Source organism: Labeo rohita, chromosome 4 (genome assembly GCF_022985175.1).
Source record: "Labeo rohita strain BAU-BD-2019 chromosome 4, IGBB_LRoh.1.0, whole genome shotgun sequence".
In the NCBI taxonomy this organism is placed as follows: domain Eukaryota; kingdom Metazoa; phylum Chordata; class Actinopteri; order Cypriniformes; family Cyprinidae; genus Labeo; species Labeo rohita.
In genome coordinates this window covers 43,056,563-43,073,629 of record NC_066872.1, presented here as the reverse complement: position 1 = coordinate 43,073,629, position 17,067 = coordinate 43,056,563, and the positions used below count along the sequence as shown (strand labels likewise).

The 17,067-nt window shown below is 32.4% G+C and overlaps 1 protein-coding gene across 1 annotated transcript; it reads left to right on the top strand.

Annotated features, from left to right (window-relative positions):
- Positions 1–1,122: 1,122 nt before the first annotated feature.
- Positions 1,123–13,792, top strand: c4h12orf56 (chromosome 4 C12orf56 homolog). Its single transcript, XM_051107108.1, has 13 exons — positions 1,123–1,507; positions 3,169–3,346; positions 5,115–5,178; positions 9,450–9,777; positions 9,948–10,036; positions 10,119–10,263; positions 10,346–10,434; positions 12,110–12,199; positions 12,279–12,375; positions 12,548–12,622; positions 12,713–12,790; positions 12,880–13,058; positions 13,141–13,792. Exons 1-13 carry the CDS (start codon positions 1,253–1,255, stop codon positions 13,253–13,255), a joined length of 1,782 nt encoding a protein of 593 aa, XP_050963065.1. The 5' UTR covers positions 1,123–1,252; the 3' UTR covers positions 13,256–13,792.
- The last annotated feature ends 3,275 nt before the right edge of the window (positions 13,793–17,067 follow it).

The following is a 17,067-nucleotide window of genomic DNA, read 5'->3' as shown; positions in this document are numbered from 1 at the left end:
TATGGTAAGACATGCCAATTTGCAATATTAAGCAGCAAAACTAGCAGTTTTACAGCTGAAATAGCTGAACGTGGATGAGACCGGAAGCCAGACCCATAAAATTTACAAATGGCCACGCCCACTTATACGGAAAAAAAAGGGTCAATAGAAAACAATGCTGTGAAATGCTGGAAAATGGAGGATGAACAAATCATTTAAGATGATGGATGAATAAAAGTAAATTTCGTGCTTGACAGATTAATTTTGTTGCTCTGAACGGCAGATTATTTTTTGTATTTACAGAACCTAATAAATAGTCACTCTGTTAAAAAAAGACTGTTGTTATAGACAACATATGAGTGGCGTTTTTACACAATAAATTATGCATAAAAATGCTGTAATGATGAGAGGCATAATGGCTAACAGTTTAGTTAATTGTTCCCAGGTTAACTAGCACTCCACATCAATGGCAAACAGAAGCGTCTGCTTAAATAAAACTGAATTGTCTTTACGTCCACAAGATGGCGCGATTGTTCCGTGATCATTCAGCATGCACTTCAGCTAAGAAACATATCACATATCTCTTACATTAAACCGCAATCTTTTCTGCTCAAATTAAAATAAAATAATAAACATTATTATACAATAGGGCTATAAAAGGAAAATGATAAAGGGATTTTCCACCGAACACAAATAAGTTTAGCAGTGAAATGAAAGTGGTAGGGCACTCCACAAAATAATAATAATAATAAAAATAAAAATAAATAAGACTAAAATATCCGCTATATACGACTTTCTCGCTATATTACATGTCGGCTATAACTCATTATGTTTATTTCATCAGTTATAACGTTTTATATTCATTTGCCATATCTTTTGTTATTGTTGCATGATGTATGGGCTACTCCATACGACTTTTACGTTATATTACATCTCAGCTATGACTTATTTTATCAGTTTCATCAGCTATAACGTTTTATATTCTTTTTTACGTTTAGCCTGTCTTTTGTTATTGTTGCAGGCTGTACACTCCTTATAACAAAGAGCCAAGCCATGCTGCACTATTTATAAGGGCGGCTGCGCATGCGCAATGAGAGCGGCGCTCCGCTCCCATTGACATGAGTTAAACGGGCATTGAGAGCGAGGATACACCTTACAGCGGACGCAGCAGAGAATCAGTGAATATAGACATGACTCCTGCATGATATTTAATATGACAGCGAGCGGTGGATATGGGACGTAGGGTGTGTGTGGTGTTAAAGGTGACATTCCCATGGCCAGAACTAGCGCGGACGGGCTGCTGCTCCGCAAGAACAACAGCAAACTGGACTCTTTTCTCAAAAGGAACACCAGTCGGGATGTGTACGAGCGGATCCGGGTCTACGAGCCGTGTGTGGTGGTTTCGGGCTCGGTGAAGAAGGTTTTCATGCATGTGATCTTGAGCGATGAGCGCGTCTATTTGAGCGAGTATCACCCGCGGGCGCTGCGAGAAGCGCTCAGCTTCAGACACATCAAGAGCATCGAGCTGGTGAGAAAGCAGCATATACACACTAATACGAATGTTATTTATTCATACTTCATTCCCACATGCAGTGCAATTGAATATTTTTGCATGATTAACCGAGCTAAAAAAAAAAAAAAAAAAAAAAAAAGAACAACAACGTTTTTCTAACGTTCCCGTTGTTGTGAAAAGGCTATTTTTGAAAGTGTCCTGTTTAAAAAGCGTTCTTTCTTGGATGTGTGAACGTTAGAGAAAACTTTAAGTGAACATTCCATTTTATCATTTTGAAAACATTATAGGAATGTTGTCTGAAACTTGTAACTTTTAAAACGTTAGAACGTCCAACCAGAATCTTTCAGAGAAACATTCCATTAACAATGTATCAATGTTCTTGTGCAAACATTCTAAGAATGTTATTAAAGACTAGGTATCTGAACAAACGTTCTATTAACGTTGAGAAAATGTTGCCAGAATATTAACCAGGTATGAGAACGTTTCCTACTAAAACAATACGGTTCATTACAACACAGTAGTAAAATAAAAGTGCAATGCAATGCAATATACAGTACACATCAATAGAAACTTTTTTTGATTGCGTATACACTACCAGTCAATAACAATTTAAATCATCCTTGGTAAATAAAAGTATTAATTTCTTTCCAAAAAAAAAAAAAAAAAAAAAAAAAAAATATATATATATATATATACTGACTTTTAAATGGTATAGTGTGTAATGTTACAAAAGTTTTATTTCAGAAAAATGCAGATCTTTGGATCTTTCTATTCATCAAAGAATGTACTCAACTGTTTTAAATATTAATAATAGTAATAAAAAATGTTTCTTGAACAGCAAATCAACATTAGAATGATTTCTGAATCATCATGTGACTGAAGACTGGAATAATAATGCTGAAAATTCGGCTTTGAAATCACAGGAATAAATTACATTTTAAAATATATTCAAATAGAAAACAGTTATTTAAAATAGTAAAAATATTTTACATTTTTACTGCTGTACTTTGGATCAAATAAATGCAGGCTTCTTTAAAAAACATTAAAAATCTTACTAAATACTTTTGACTGGTAGTGTAAATTCTTTATTGCAAAATTAACTGCCATAGTTTAACTTGGCCAAACTCTTCTGAACAGAGTTTCTGAAAAACCTGAAAAATGCATAATTACATGTCATTTATTTGTTAAATTATATTAGTTATTTATTTACCTATTTACGGTTCATTTTAAAGTCATACATCACTTGCCGCTGAGTCAGTGTGTTCTAAATGTCAAATAAAGCACGACTGTCTTCTAAGACAATGCTAATTATAGTGAGGACGTTTACTTATCCTGTCATGTTAAACTGCTTAAAGAAGGTTTGGTAAGCTCATGTGCGTACAGCTCAAAGCATGAGTCATGGAACATTTCAGCGCTGAAAGACTGGAAAAGACTGACGGCTGAAAGCATAGAAATGTCAGAATTACAAAGACAATCCAACCTAACATAGATGCAAATGCATTTTCTTCAAAAATACAACATGCATTGCATAATTCATATATAAACGTACATTCTAATTGATTGCAGATGATTAGATGTTATTAAACAGTCATTCATTCCCACTTTAAGCGGCTTACACTGATGTAACAAGGTCAATGTTAGGCTGCATGCGTACAAATCTCTGTCTCTCCTTACAGATCAATGATTTGCCTGATTTCCTCAGCGGACAGGATCGTGAGCGCTCACTGCACATCCGTGTTGTTCATACCTCAAAGAATCCTGGGAAAAAGAGCATAATACCCAAAGGATCCGGTCAGAATAAGCCATCATTTCCATTGCAAGGACGCAACTCGAGTGCCCGTCATTCTCTGGAGGGTAAAAACAACCATTTAATTCAATCAAGAATTAATAATTAATCAGGGATTAATTAACTGTTCACAAGCAGGAGATGCAAAGCATGGCTGCATAACTGCTGACTATTATTAGAGGCCCAGGATTGAGTCCATTTTTCCTAGACAGTGTGATGTAAAGCTGTAATCTGCACGGCAGGTATGTGTGTTAATCCGTGAGCTCTTTCAACTGTCTGGATGAAGCAGCAGCACTGACACCCGTCTAACCCACACTGACATGCATGCATGTGTCAGCTGTGAGTTTTGTGTTCATCTTAACTGTTAAGAGACGCTTTTGCATTGAGATTTACCGTATGGCAGTGCAGAAAAGCTGCTTAGCCAGTGCAGAAGAAACAGCTGAAGCAGGTTATCTGAATAAACCGGATGCACAAAGACACTCAGCACTCAGTTCATCTGTAAATGAAAAGGATTCACTTTGTTACTGTAACAGCTCAATGACATTGATATAAATGAAACATATTATTAAACTTTAACCAACCAAAACAATGGTAAATTAGTTACTAAAAATAATGAAAATATGTACATACATTTTTCAAGGTAAAATTAATTTTTACAACTTTTATAGAATTCTAACATTTTGCATTCAAAATATAATCATAATATTAAAAAATATTACATTATTAAATATTACTAAAATATGGGACAATATTTACTACAAGTTATTTATTATGGCCATGTACAAGGTTTTTAAAATGGTAATTTATTTATTTTTATTTTAATATTTTTATTTGTAATTATGACGTTTGACATTCAAAAATGTGTCATAATATTTAAAAAATATTAAATTATATTTTATATATATATATATATATATATATAATAAAATATGGGGAAACTAATATATATTTATTAGTGCTGTCAAATGCTTAATTGCATCCAAAATAAAGGTTTTTGGATGCAGTTAATCCTATAAAATCATATAAAAATAATACAAGTTTTTGTTTACATAATATATGTGTGTAGTGTGTATATTTATTATGTATATATAAATACACACACATACGGTATGTATTTTGAAAATAATGACATGTATCTACATGTATATATTTATATTTATTTAATTTATATTATATATAAATATATTTGATACATGAATTTAACATATTTGTTATAAATATATACATGCATGTGTGTTTATTTATGTATACATAACATATATACACAGTACACACTCATATATTGTGTAAATAAAAACTTTTATTTTGGATGTGATTAATCAAGATTAATCATTTGACAGCACTAATATTTGTATATAAAAAAAAAACACTTCACAACACAAAGTAATTTAACTGCCTAAGTATATTAAATAATAGTAAAATAGTTTATACCAACCACGTTATTTATTTTATTATGATTATTTCATTTTTTTACCATCTCAGGACAGTTACGCCACCAGCAAAAAGATAGAATCAAGTAATTGTCTGTATAAATCGCAGTTATAGACACAAAAATAATGTCACATTGATGTTTTAAAATTCAGGCTAGATTGAAACATCATAATGAATGTTTTCTTGTAGCTCAAATAGTAGAGAAACACCAAGGTCATGGGTTCGATTCCCACAAAAAAGCAAGAACGGATAAAGCATAAATGTGTAACTTGAATGCAATGAAAGTTGCTTTGGATAAAAGTGTCGTCCACCAAATGCATGAATGTAAATCTAAACTTCACGAAGATTTCAAATTGTCATCTCAGATAAACCTCGACTTCGAAATTGTGTTTTATGATCCTGCAGGTGTGAGTCCCGTTCTCCTGTCATCTGAGTCCTCGAGCTGGAGAATCTCTCCCACATCAATGAGGTAAAACCCTCTCAGTTTTTAACAGCCTCACGTTCACCCAACACAAGCGCCGTGACCGCCACAATGAGCCATTCACAGCGCTTTATCTCCACCTCGCAGCTTTTACTGCCTCCGACTCTACAATGCTCACAACCAACAGGCATTTGCTTAGCAACTCCAGCTATAGCAATCATATTAAACAAACCTGTGCGATAATAAATGCAGAGATATTCTGAATCCCATTGCTCTGTATCTCACGGGACATGCGTTTGTTGTGCTTCATTGCTTAGAAACTAAATTGATTAAGTTCAGCTCTGTGTTATAAGATATCAGTGACACTGTAGGTGATATATTGATTTAAAGGTTCAGAGGTCATCAGGATGAATTGTTTAACATGCGTCGACATCACAAAAAACGTGTTTTGCAAAAGAAAACATTAACTTAATGGATGAAAAGTTGACTTTTTAGTGACTTTTATGTTTTATATATATATTATATAGTTTATTTGATTAAAAACCTATTTCCAATAACTTGTTGCACTCTATAACATTCAGTGTGAGCGTCTGAAGAGGAAATGAGGAGCGGAGAGAGGTCGTATTACATATGCATGTTTAATGAATGCAGATAAAAGAAGGAGGCATCTTGTCAACTGGAAACCAACAGCTATATATTAAGTGTTGTGGCTGCATGATGATTTTCACATCAAACAATTAAATTTTTACCATTTTAGTATTAGGCCTTTTAGGCTTATTGCAGTAAATTTAAACTAAATCCATAAAAACCTTTGTCAATTTATAAAATAAAATAAAATAAAATAAATAAAAAATCACTATAAAAAATTAAATTGTAAAAAAACACTAATAAAAAACTAATACAAACAACAAAAACACATAACGCAAAATTACTAAAACTTTATCCAAAATTAAATGTAAAAATAAAAAGCAAATTCAAAATATTAATAAAAACTATAATAGTATCTCAATACTACTAAAATAACACTGATTATATATTAAATATTATTATATTTTTATTTTTATAAATTATATATAATACATTTATTTTAGGCTTATTGCAGTAAATTTAAACTAAATCCATAAAAACCTTTGTCAATTTATAAAATAAAATAAAATAAAATAAAATAAAATAAAAAATCACTATAAAAAATTAAATTGTAAAAAAACACTAATAAAAAACTAATACAAACAACAAAAACACATAACGCAAAATTACTAAAACTTTATCCAAAATTAAATGTAAAAATAAAAAGCGATTTCAAAATATTAATAAAAACTATAATAGTATCTTAATAATACTAAAATAAAACTGATTATATATTAAATATTATTATATTTTTATTTTTATAAATTATATATAATACATTTATTTATATTTTTATATACCTACTTTTAGAGGTTTTTTTTAGTAATTTCATAACACTTTTAATCAAGATTTTTGTTTGATAATAACCCAACATGAGACCAAACACATTTAATTTTTTTTTTTAATTTAATTTAATTTAATTTTATATTTTTGAAACCTTAAGGACCTTTTGAGACCTTGAACATGTGAGACCAAACACATTTTATTTCATTTTATTTCATAATTGTATTATATATATATATATATATATTAATAGTTCAAATTAGTTTCTGTTTATACATTCCGTTTTAATTTTAAGTTTTAGTAATTTTGTTGTGTGTGTCTTTTATGTAGTTTTTATACTTTTTTTGGTCATTTTGGTACACTTTTGAGTTTTATTAATTTTTTTAAACTTTTAAATAGTTTCCATTTATTTTTATTTCAGTCTTAGTTTTATTTCCATTTTTGTTTTCACTTAACTTATTTCTGTAATGTATTATGGTTACTTCTGATTTCCATTTAGTTTACCTTCATCTAATTTTTAAATTTGATTTTATTTCAACTGTTAATCATTATTTTATTAGTGATAGCTTTAGTAAACACTAACAACGCGATATTCATAGCTAAAGCTGGAAAATGTGACCAGTGGATTTCCAAAACTAACATCAGCTGCTGCACACGATGTGCTGTCATGCATTTTACACTGTTGACAGTCCATGACTTTACGGCGTTGAGCGGAGCAGGACTGGCGTCATTCACGCTGTTGCCAGGGCACAAGATGAGACGGAAACCGCCGAGCAATAAATGTCCAATTAAAACACCCTGTTTGTCTCAGCAAAACACGGCAGCCTGACGTTCCTAACGACGCGTGTTTGTGCGGGAGATGCCAGCCAGACCTCTCTGAGACTGTTCTGAGACCAGTGTGAACGCGCTGTGATGTTTATAGAGGAGCAGCGAGTCGAGCCCGACCCGAGGGAGACCATTAGTTCACGTTTAGCACATATTTGTGAGCGCTCGCCGTTGAGGAGTAAACCACATGGGAAGTGCTTTAAACGTTATTTAAAACCAGCTTTTCCACAGTTTAACTATCAGTTGAAGGCTTTATTGAATCGGTGGCATGCGGTTGTACAGTAACAGTCTTTAAGCGTTTTTCAAAAATCTGTATGAAATGGAAAAGTAGGTCAGTGCAGCCAAAAAATTTTGTGGGCATTTTCCACTGTGGAAATTGTGAGAAGGCTGAGATGTGTGGAAAGTTTTGTCTTTATCCTGCATGCTGTTAGAGGAGATTGAAATGCGAGAATGATGATGATGAGCGATCTTGTCTGGCATCTGTGAACATGTCGCTCATCAGCGCCTCCTCATGGAAACGTTCTGTCAGTGCAACTAGATTGCAGTGTTGCAACTAGAAGTCGCTTTTATGCTTTATCAAAGGCACTGTTTAATTATACAGCTCAGAGGAGCTCTTTGAAGAGACCTTTGCATTATAAATAGATCTATCTTAGATCAGTTTATTAGATAACCCTTGAAGTATTTTTCTTTGATCATGACAAGAAAAATAATTTTCTACAATACTTTGAAATCTTGAGAGATTGAGACCTTGAACATGTGAGACCAAACACATTTTATTTTCTAATTAAATTAAATGAAATTTTGTTTATCGTTTGATATCGTTTGAGTTCATTTCTGTTTTTATAAATTCCATTTTCATTTTAATTTTAGTTGAAGTTCTAGTAATTTTGTTGTATGAAGTATTGAAACCTTAAGAAATCTTAATCTGGAAAGTTACTCAAAACTCAAACTCAAAATTTAAACCTCAACTTTATTTTATTTTATTATATTATTTTATTTTATTACATTATTATTTTGTATTTTACATTATTTTGTTTATATGTACTATATTGTAGTTTTTATTAATATTTTTAAAATCGTTTTTATTCGTATACTTTTTATTTTCATTTTAATTTTGGTGAGAGTTTTCATAATTTTGCTTGTTTTGTCATTTTTGCAATTTATTTTATATGTCTATGTAATTTTTATGAATTTTTTATTTTAGTTTTAGTTATATTTTAATACAAAATTAAAATATAAAATTGCAACAAATTAAAATGAGGAATGTTTTCTTTGCAGCTACTTGAAATAAAATAAAGTTTGTAAGTATTGTATTTCAATTAACATTTATTATATTCCAAGTAACATTTTTCTTAATGATTTTAATGAACTGTAATGACCCTGCTTGCCATGTGATAACATTTTTAAAATATTAATATTATTAATTATGATTGTTATTGTTAATGATTGATAGTATTATAATAATATCATAAAATTGTAATATTCATATTTAAAGACAAACTTACTTTTTACTCTAAAATAAAATAAAATATTATTAATAATATAAAATAAAACACAATAATAATCATAATCATAATTTAGTTATTTAAATATATATATATTAAAGGCATAGTAAATAAAAAAGTAAAAAAATAAAAATTATATATATATAATTTTTTTTTAAACTTTTTAATTTACTATGCCTGTAATACCATATTAAAGGAATAGTTCACCCAATAATAAATAATGATAATTTTGTCATAATTTATTTACCAAACCTGTATGAGTTTCCTTCTTCTGCTGAACATAAAAGAAGATATTTTGAAGAATGTGCGTAAGCGAACAGTTTCTGGTCCCTATTGACTTCCATAGTATTTTTTTTCTGTACTATGGAAGTCAATGACAGTTTTGAACAGTTTTCTCACTAACATTTTTCAAAATATCTTCTTTTGAAGAAGAAGAAAGAAACTCATACAGATTTGGAACAATGTGAAGGTGGTTAAATGATGACAGAAAATACATTTTTGAGTGAACTGTGCCTTTAAGATGTTAATCACCCCACATGTTTGACATACCCTAAAAAACTATGTCTTTGTCTGTTACAGCGATGGCAGTCTGGAGGAAGAAGGAGGCAGCGTTATTCCGAAGAGGCGTTCAGCTTCCTGCCCGAACCCGGATGTTTCGCGTCTGGCTGTGTTTAACACGTCTCCCACTCACTCCTCCAGCTCCAGTACACCTCCTCTGCCCGACATCACCAATAACCAGAGTCATAGAGCTTCAGTCCCGACAACACTGACGAAGAGAACAACAACAGAGAAGCAGGAGGAGGAGAAAGAGGAAGAGGAGAAGGAGGAAGAGTTACACCTTTATGCTGTTTCTCCATCATCACGAATATACCTTCACCTGCAGAGCTCCTGGAGCAGCTACATCATAGTAAGTGTTTGTGGAGTCAGCTTATACTTCTGTAGGTTGACCATTTTACACAGAGAGTAATTGCATTTGTTGCATATTGTAAGTAATACACATTTTTGTGTTGTACCGTTTTTGCAAGGCATTGCAATGGTTGCAAAACATTGCAAAACTGAAATGCTGTTTTCTTGTAGCGATCAACTTTGATGCTGGACCCAGTGTACAGGAAGAGATGTGGCATTTCATCCACTTCTCCTCAGAAACAGAAATATCACCAAATCAGGTACTGCGTCTTTCTGACCGAACAGCTTGCGTTTATCTGTGTGGGTGGTGTCAAATGAAAGCGTCTTCTAATGTGTTTCCAGCTGGGAACGGACGTGTCACTTGTTCAGTCAGTTGAGCGGAGAGCTACTGCAGGAGAACATCAGCCTGGAGAGTCTGTATTTGCTCCTGCAGGAGCTGCACACGGCCACGTGCCGCAACCCCACCATCAAAAAACTCTTCTGGAGGGTAAGATAAGGCTGCCAAATGCATGCATTGTTCATCCAGAAATTTAATTTCTCTCACGAAATCCTTCTTTTTTGCTCTTCAGTCACCAGACCTCTGTCCTTTCCTGGTGAAAACGCTGGCTGAAAGTTCTCAGGGCAGCCAGGAAGGAGTTCACACAGCAGACAGACTTCTGTAAGCCTCGTCATGAGAAAATCTGACATGCAGCTCATGCACATATAACTTAACTAACTTAATCGTTCTCACAACTTTCACTAATGTTTTTAAGAGTAATAAAAATGTTAGAACAAAAGGTTCTTAACGTAATGTTTATGGAATGCTCTTATAACTGCAACGTTGAGAGAAAAGATTCTGAGATCAACATTTTCGGAACATTCCTATGATGTTATTTGAATTTGATTATGATTGATTATGATTCTGATTTCTGAAACATTTAACGTTTGTAACATTCTAATCTGGAGATTTTAAAGTTCTTAAAATATTTAAAGTAAACATTGTACTAAATTTTATTTACCCAATATATAAATTTTAATACTTATTTTTAATATAATATAATATGATAATAACAAAACATACAGTTTAAATATTAAATATAAACCCAAAATATGATTATAATATATAGTTATAAGGACATTAAAAAGTCGGTTCTCATCATGATTAAATCATTATTTAAAGATGACTAAAATGTTTCTTAAACGTTCAAATATTTTTGGGTCAAACTAAAATTGAGTGAAATGTTTACTTTTAATATTCTAAGAACTTTGAAATCTCCAGTATTCTTGTCATGATTAGAACGTTACAAATGTTAAATGTTACAAAAATATTTGAATAATCATCAGATTCCAATAACATCATAAGGACATTATGAAAATGTTGATCTCAGAATGTTTTCTAACATTCTAACATTCTTAGAATTTTTTTTTTTTTTTAAATGGTTCAAATATTTTTTGATTTTGGGTCAAAAAATTAGTAGAAATGTTTATGTAACATTCTAATCACAAAAAGAAGACGTTCTAAGAACATTCTAATGTTCTTAAATGTTTACAAATAAATGTTCTACTAATTTTTTTAATCAAAATATAACATTATTTGAACATTGAAGAGACGTTTCAGTCACCTTTAAATAACGATCCAATCACATTGATAACTGGAAGTTTTAATGTTCTTAGAATATTTTAGAAAAAAGGTACATTCAATTAAAAACATTCTAATCAAGAAAACTGGACATTTTAACATTCTTAGAATGTTAAAAAAAACTCAAATTATGTTAGATTTTGGGTGAAAAAAGTTATTAGAATTTTGTAAGAATCTTTTTGTAACCTTTCATAATTATAATCACAAGAAACAAGAAACAAAAAAAACAGACATTAACATTTGTAGAATATTAAACATAGACATTCAAATAACATTATTTTTGGGTAAAAATAAAATTAAATAGAATGTTTGAGAAATGTTTTAGTTTACTTTATGTCATGTTGTAATCACAACAAGAAAACTGGACATTCTAACATTTTTAGAATTTTACAAATAAACATTCAAATAACGTTAGATTTTGGTTGAAAATAAAGTTAGCAAAACATTGTAAGAAACATTTTTGTAAACTTTAATTAATGTTATAATCAGGACAAGAAAATAATCACGAGACATTATAATCAGGACAAGAAAAACTGACATTTCATTCTCATAAAAACCTGAACTGTGCGTGTTTATAAAATCTACAACTTCATAATGTTCTCAGGTTGACATTTTACTACTTACAACCCATCGCCAATCACATTTTCATGAGCATTTCTGTAGTTTTCTGTAATATAGGACATTAAGACAAAGACGATCTCTCTCCATCCTGCAGGCTTTGCACTCTGGTGGTTCAGATATTAAGCCTGATGTTCAGAGAAACAGAGATCGAACCGGCGAGGCTCAGCATGCTGACAGCCAAACAGTAAGTGATTCTTCCTCCAATAATACTAGTGCGCTCATTACACCTTATTTCAATAAGAAATGTCTAATGTTTAATGCAGGGGAGCTCTTACAGAGAATATGCTGCTGGCTTTAGTGTGTGATCCGGATCTCCGGCTGCCAGACGCTCCTAACGCCTCCAAATCTTCAATTAATAAGGTATAAAAGATAGTTTTGTTATCATATATTCACCCTCGCTTCCTAGGTGTAAAGAAAAGATAAAATAAGTTCTTTCTTCTTTTTGATCCTCCATTCATATCTTGTTTGTGATCAATTACTTTATGATAATTAGGTTTAATTTATGATAATGAAGTGTTTTTGTGTGTCACAGCTGCAGCGTCTGCAGGCGGACTATCTGGATGCGGCATCAGCGCTGCTGTTTGAGGTGGTTGTGCTCTGTCAGGAGGTGAGAAGCATTATCATACACACATATATATTTCATGTATATGCATATATAACACTGATCAACTTTACTCTTCTCATTTGTGGTTCTAAGGCTAGTCGCACACCTGCTCTGGGACATTTCCTCACTATCAGCTGGGTGTTTCGGTTGCTTAAACCACATCTATTTTTAGTAAGTATACAACCATTTCATTTTCATGCATATTTGCATGCCATATGTTTGCCTTCCATATTAAAACGAATCTGTTTGCTCTTTCACAGCTCCCGTTCGTCGGCTATCAGGCCCAGCAGGTGGTTCTGGTTCTCTCAGGTCCTCAGTATCCACTCAGCCCGTCTCAGGCAGTTCTCCTGTACCAGCGATGCCGTGTTTTGTTAGCCTGTCTGCAGCACAGCACCTCTTTGAGCAAATACATCCGAACGGGATTCAAGGAGGAGTTCAGGTTCTTAATGAGCTTCAGATATTTTTAAAGCTGAGATAGAGCTATCATGCTTTTCTATTATAATATCCTCTGCTTCTTTTAGGTATTATGTGAAAATGTCAGGGCTGGAGGACAAACTGCCTCATCAGTACCCCATCAGTCAACCTGCCCAGCGCCTTCTTTCCCAGCTCCTCAGTCTCGTTCTGCAGAAACCCTGAGATCTCGCTCTTTTGGATTTTAATTTCTTATTCCTGCAGACAGACGTGGACATATGCCTTTGAATGAACATGCTGCACTTTAGGATTGAATTCTTGTCTGAAGTCTTGTATTGTGTCTTACTGTGTGTTAAACAGAGACTGCGTGATTTTACTCTGTTTAGCATATCGCCTTTGTCTACACTCAGGATTATCATCACTGTAATGTGTGTAAAACATTGGAAATTTGATTGAAAGTCAATGCAGAGCACATAAACATCACTGAATATTTAATATATTGAACTATTTATAAAATAATACACTTTTCAATAAATTCAGGTTTGGCAGGTCACTCCAGTATATAAAACTGATCACAGTATTATGATATTAATATCTAATTCATATTTCTTACATTTACTGTAACTAAAGCCACTGGTACAGATGCACTTATTTATTTTTTGTTTTTGGTTTGGATGCACTTATTCTATATAAGACTGTACTGATTTTCAGGAACTCTATGTACCTCAAAGCCTCAAATTAAAAACAAATATTTTAAATAAACACTTGTGTGTCTGTGACATTTTTATAAACCTAATTGTTGAATGGGTGTTTTCATATGTGCAATAAATAAACTGCAACTGTATATACATGCAGCATTTGCATTATATATATATATATATATATATATATGTATATATATATATATATATACACAGTGGGTACGGAAAGTATTCAGACCCCCTTAAATTTTTCACTCTTTGTTATATACTGTGTGCAGAATTATTAGGCATGTTGATATTCTGGTCATATTTTTTTTCCAAACACATTTTACCAATTCCAAACCACATCAGTCTTAGTAACTACTGTTAATTTTGTATTTAATCATTTATATGTGATGTATAATTGTCCGTGAAGGCTGGAAGTGAAAAACTCCTTATATTCAGGTGTGCAGGATTATTAGGCATGTTTTCGTTTACAGCTAAAATGAGCCAAAAAAGATATTTAACCCAGACTGAAAAGTCCAAATTATTAAATGCCCATGAGAAGAATGCAATACTAATGCATTACAAGAATTTGCAAAGTTAAGGCTTGACCATTGGACAGTGAAATGCTTGTTGAGTCTGCATGGTCAGAAAAAACAGGTGGAGAAGAAAAGATGCATGTTAACTGCAAAAGAATTAGGAATTAAGGTGAAGAATTAGGTGTGACACCATCAGGAACCGTTTAGTCTCCAGCGCCACCATTTTCCAGAACTGCAACCTACCTGGAGTCTTCAGAAGTGCAATGTGTCAGGTTCTCAGAGACTTTGCTTGGTAAAAAATCCTAAAAAATGCCCCTTACTTAATAAGAATAACAAGCTGACGTGTTGTGAAATACATGAAGACAGTTTTTTTATATGCTTTAGAGACAGATAAGTTGAGAGTGACTCTTGAAGGACAAGCATCACATCCTCTTGTGCCTCTGATTCAAGAATTTATCTTCCAAAATCTGGCAGTAAGTTTTGGGAGTTCATGTTTAGTCTCTTATCCTGAAAAGTCTGACTTGCAGAGATGGACTAAAATGAACTCCCAAAACTTACTGCCAGATTTTAGAAGATAAATTCTTGAATCAGAGGTACAAGAGGATGTGATGCTTGTCCTTCAAGAGTCACTCTCAACTTATCTGTCTCTAAAGCATATAAAAAAACTGTCTTCATGTATTTCACAAGACGTCAGCTTGTTATTCTTATTAAGTCAGGGGCATTTTTTAGGATTTTTTACCAAGCAAAGTCTCTGAGAACCTGACACATTGTACTTCTGAAGACTCCAGGTAGGTTGCAGTTCTGGAAAATGGTGGCGCTGGAGAACTGGAAACGGTTCCTGATGTTGTCACACCTAATTCTTCACCTTAATTCCTAATTCTTTTGCAGTTAACATGCATCTTTTCTTCTCCACCTGTTTTTTCTGACCATGCAGACTCAACAAGCATTTCACTGTCCAATGGTCAAGCCTTAACTTTGCAAATTCTTGTAATGCATTAGTATTGCATTCTTCTCATGGGCATTTAATAATTTGGACTTTTCAGTCTGGGTTAAATATCTTTTTTGGCTCATTTTAGCTGTAAACGAAAACATGCCTAATAATCCTGCACACCTGAATATAAGGAGTTTTTCACTTCCAGCCTTCACGGACAATTATATATCACATATAAATGATTAAACACAAAATTAACAGTAGTTATTAAGACTGATGTGGTTTGGAATTGGTAAAATGTGTTTGGAAAAAAAATATGACCAGAATATCAACATGCCTAATAATTCTGCACACAGTATATTGCAGCCATTTGCTAAAATCATTTAAGTTCATTTTTTTTCCTCATTAATGTACACACAGCACCCCATATTGACAGAAAAACACAGAATTGTTGACATTTTTGCAGATTTATTAAAAAAGAAAAACTGAAATATCACATGGTCCTAAGTATTCAGACCCTTTGCTGTGACACTCATATATTTAACTCAGGTGCTGTCCATTTCTTCTGATCATCCTTGAGATGGTTCTACACCTTCATTTGAGTCCAGCTGAGGGAAAGATGAATGCGGCCAAGTACAGGAATATCCTGGACGAAAATATTCTCCAGAGTGCTCAGGACCTCAGACTGGGCCGAAGGTTTACCTTCCAACAAGACAATGACCCTAAGCACACAGCTAAAATAACGAAGGAGTGGCTTCACAACAACTCCGTGACTGTTCTTGAATGGCCCAGCCGGAGTCCTGACTTAAACCCAATTGAGCATCTCTGGAGAGACCTAAAAATGGCTGTCCACCAACGTTTACCATCCAACCTGACAGAACTGGAGAGGATCTGCAAGGAGGAATGGCAGAAGATCCCCAAATCCAGGTGTGAAAAACTTGTTGCATCTTTCCCAAAAAGACTCATGGCTGTATTAGATCAAAAGGGTGCTTCTACTAAATACTGAGCAAAGGGTCTGAATACTTAGGACCATGTGATATTTCATTTTTTCTTTTTTAATAAATCTGCAAAAATGTCAACAATTCTGTGTTTTTCTGTCAACATGGGGTGCTGTGTGTGTAATGAGGAAAAAAACTGAACTTAAATGATTTTAGCAAATGGCTGCAATATAACAAAGAGTGAAAATTTTAAGGGGGTCTGAATACTTTCCGTACCCACTGTATATATATATATATATATATATATATATATATATATATATATATATATATATATTTGCATCAATTGACACAATTACAGCTTGACTGGAAATGACACAATGAAAATATTAAGAGAAGTGATATTTACCCTGTTTTTTGTGTGTGTGTCACAGTGAGTTTCAGTCTCATACAAAAGCCATTAAGGTGCTGGAAAATAAAAATGCAATAACTTGATAATAGCTAAATATGATTTTTAAAGAAAGCCCTAAACCTTTAACTTTATTTATGTATTTATTTATTTGATTTTATTTTATACCTGATCTTGCTGTCATAATGCATTATTTTTATTGTCAGGTCCACTCCAACCAACTATAATTTAATATAACTTATTTTAACACAATTTGTTTAGTGATTTGTCTTTGCTTAGATCATAATTTCAAATATATGATCATTAAAGTTTTTATGAATTTCATAATTTTTATTGAAAATCTGGGACAATAAAATCGCTGTTTTCTGAATATAGAATATAAAATTTCCTCCAATAAAAACGCTTTAAAAACATTCAATCTTTTTATTTATTTATTTATTTATCTATCTATCTTTTAATTTTTACTGTATCCCCCACAATGTTCTTGTTCTAATGTTTAGGTGTATCTTTCTGATATTGTTAATAAAAATAAAATAA

Excerpts from the sequence above, each read along its gene's own strand:
- c4h12orf56 (XM_051107108.1), top strand. The coding sequence starts at position 1,253 with ATGGCCAGAACTAGCGCGGACGGGCTGCTGCTCCGCAAGAACAACAGC. Across the intron at positions 5,179-9,449 it reads ATCTCTCCCACATCAATGAG|CGATGGCAGTCTGGAGGAAG; the intron begins GTAAAACCCTCT and ends TGTCTGTTACAG. Across the intron at positions 12,376-12,547 it reads CCAAATCTTCAATTAATAAG|CTGCAGCGTCTGCAGGCGGA; the intron begins GTATAAAAGATA and ends TGTGTGTCACAG.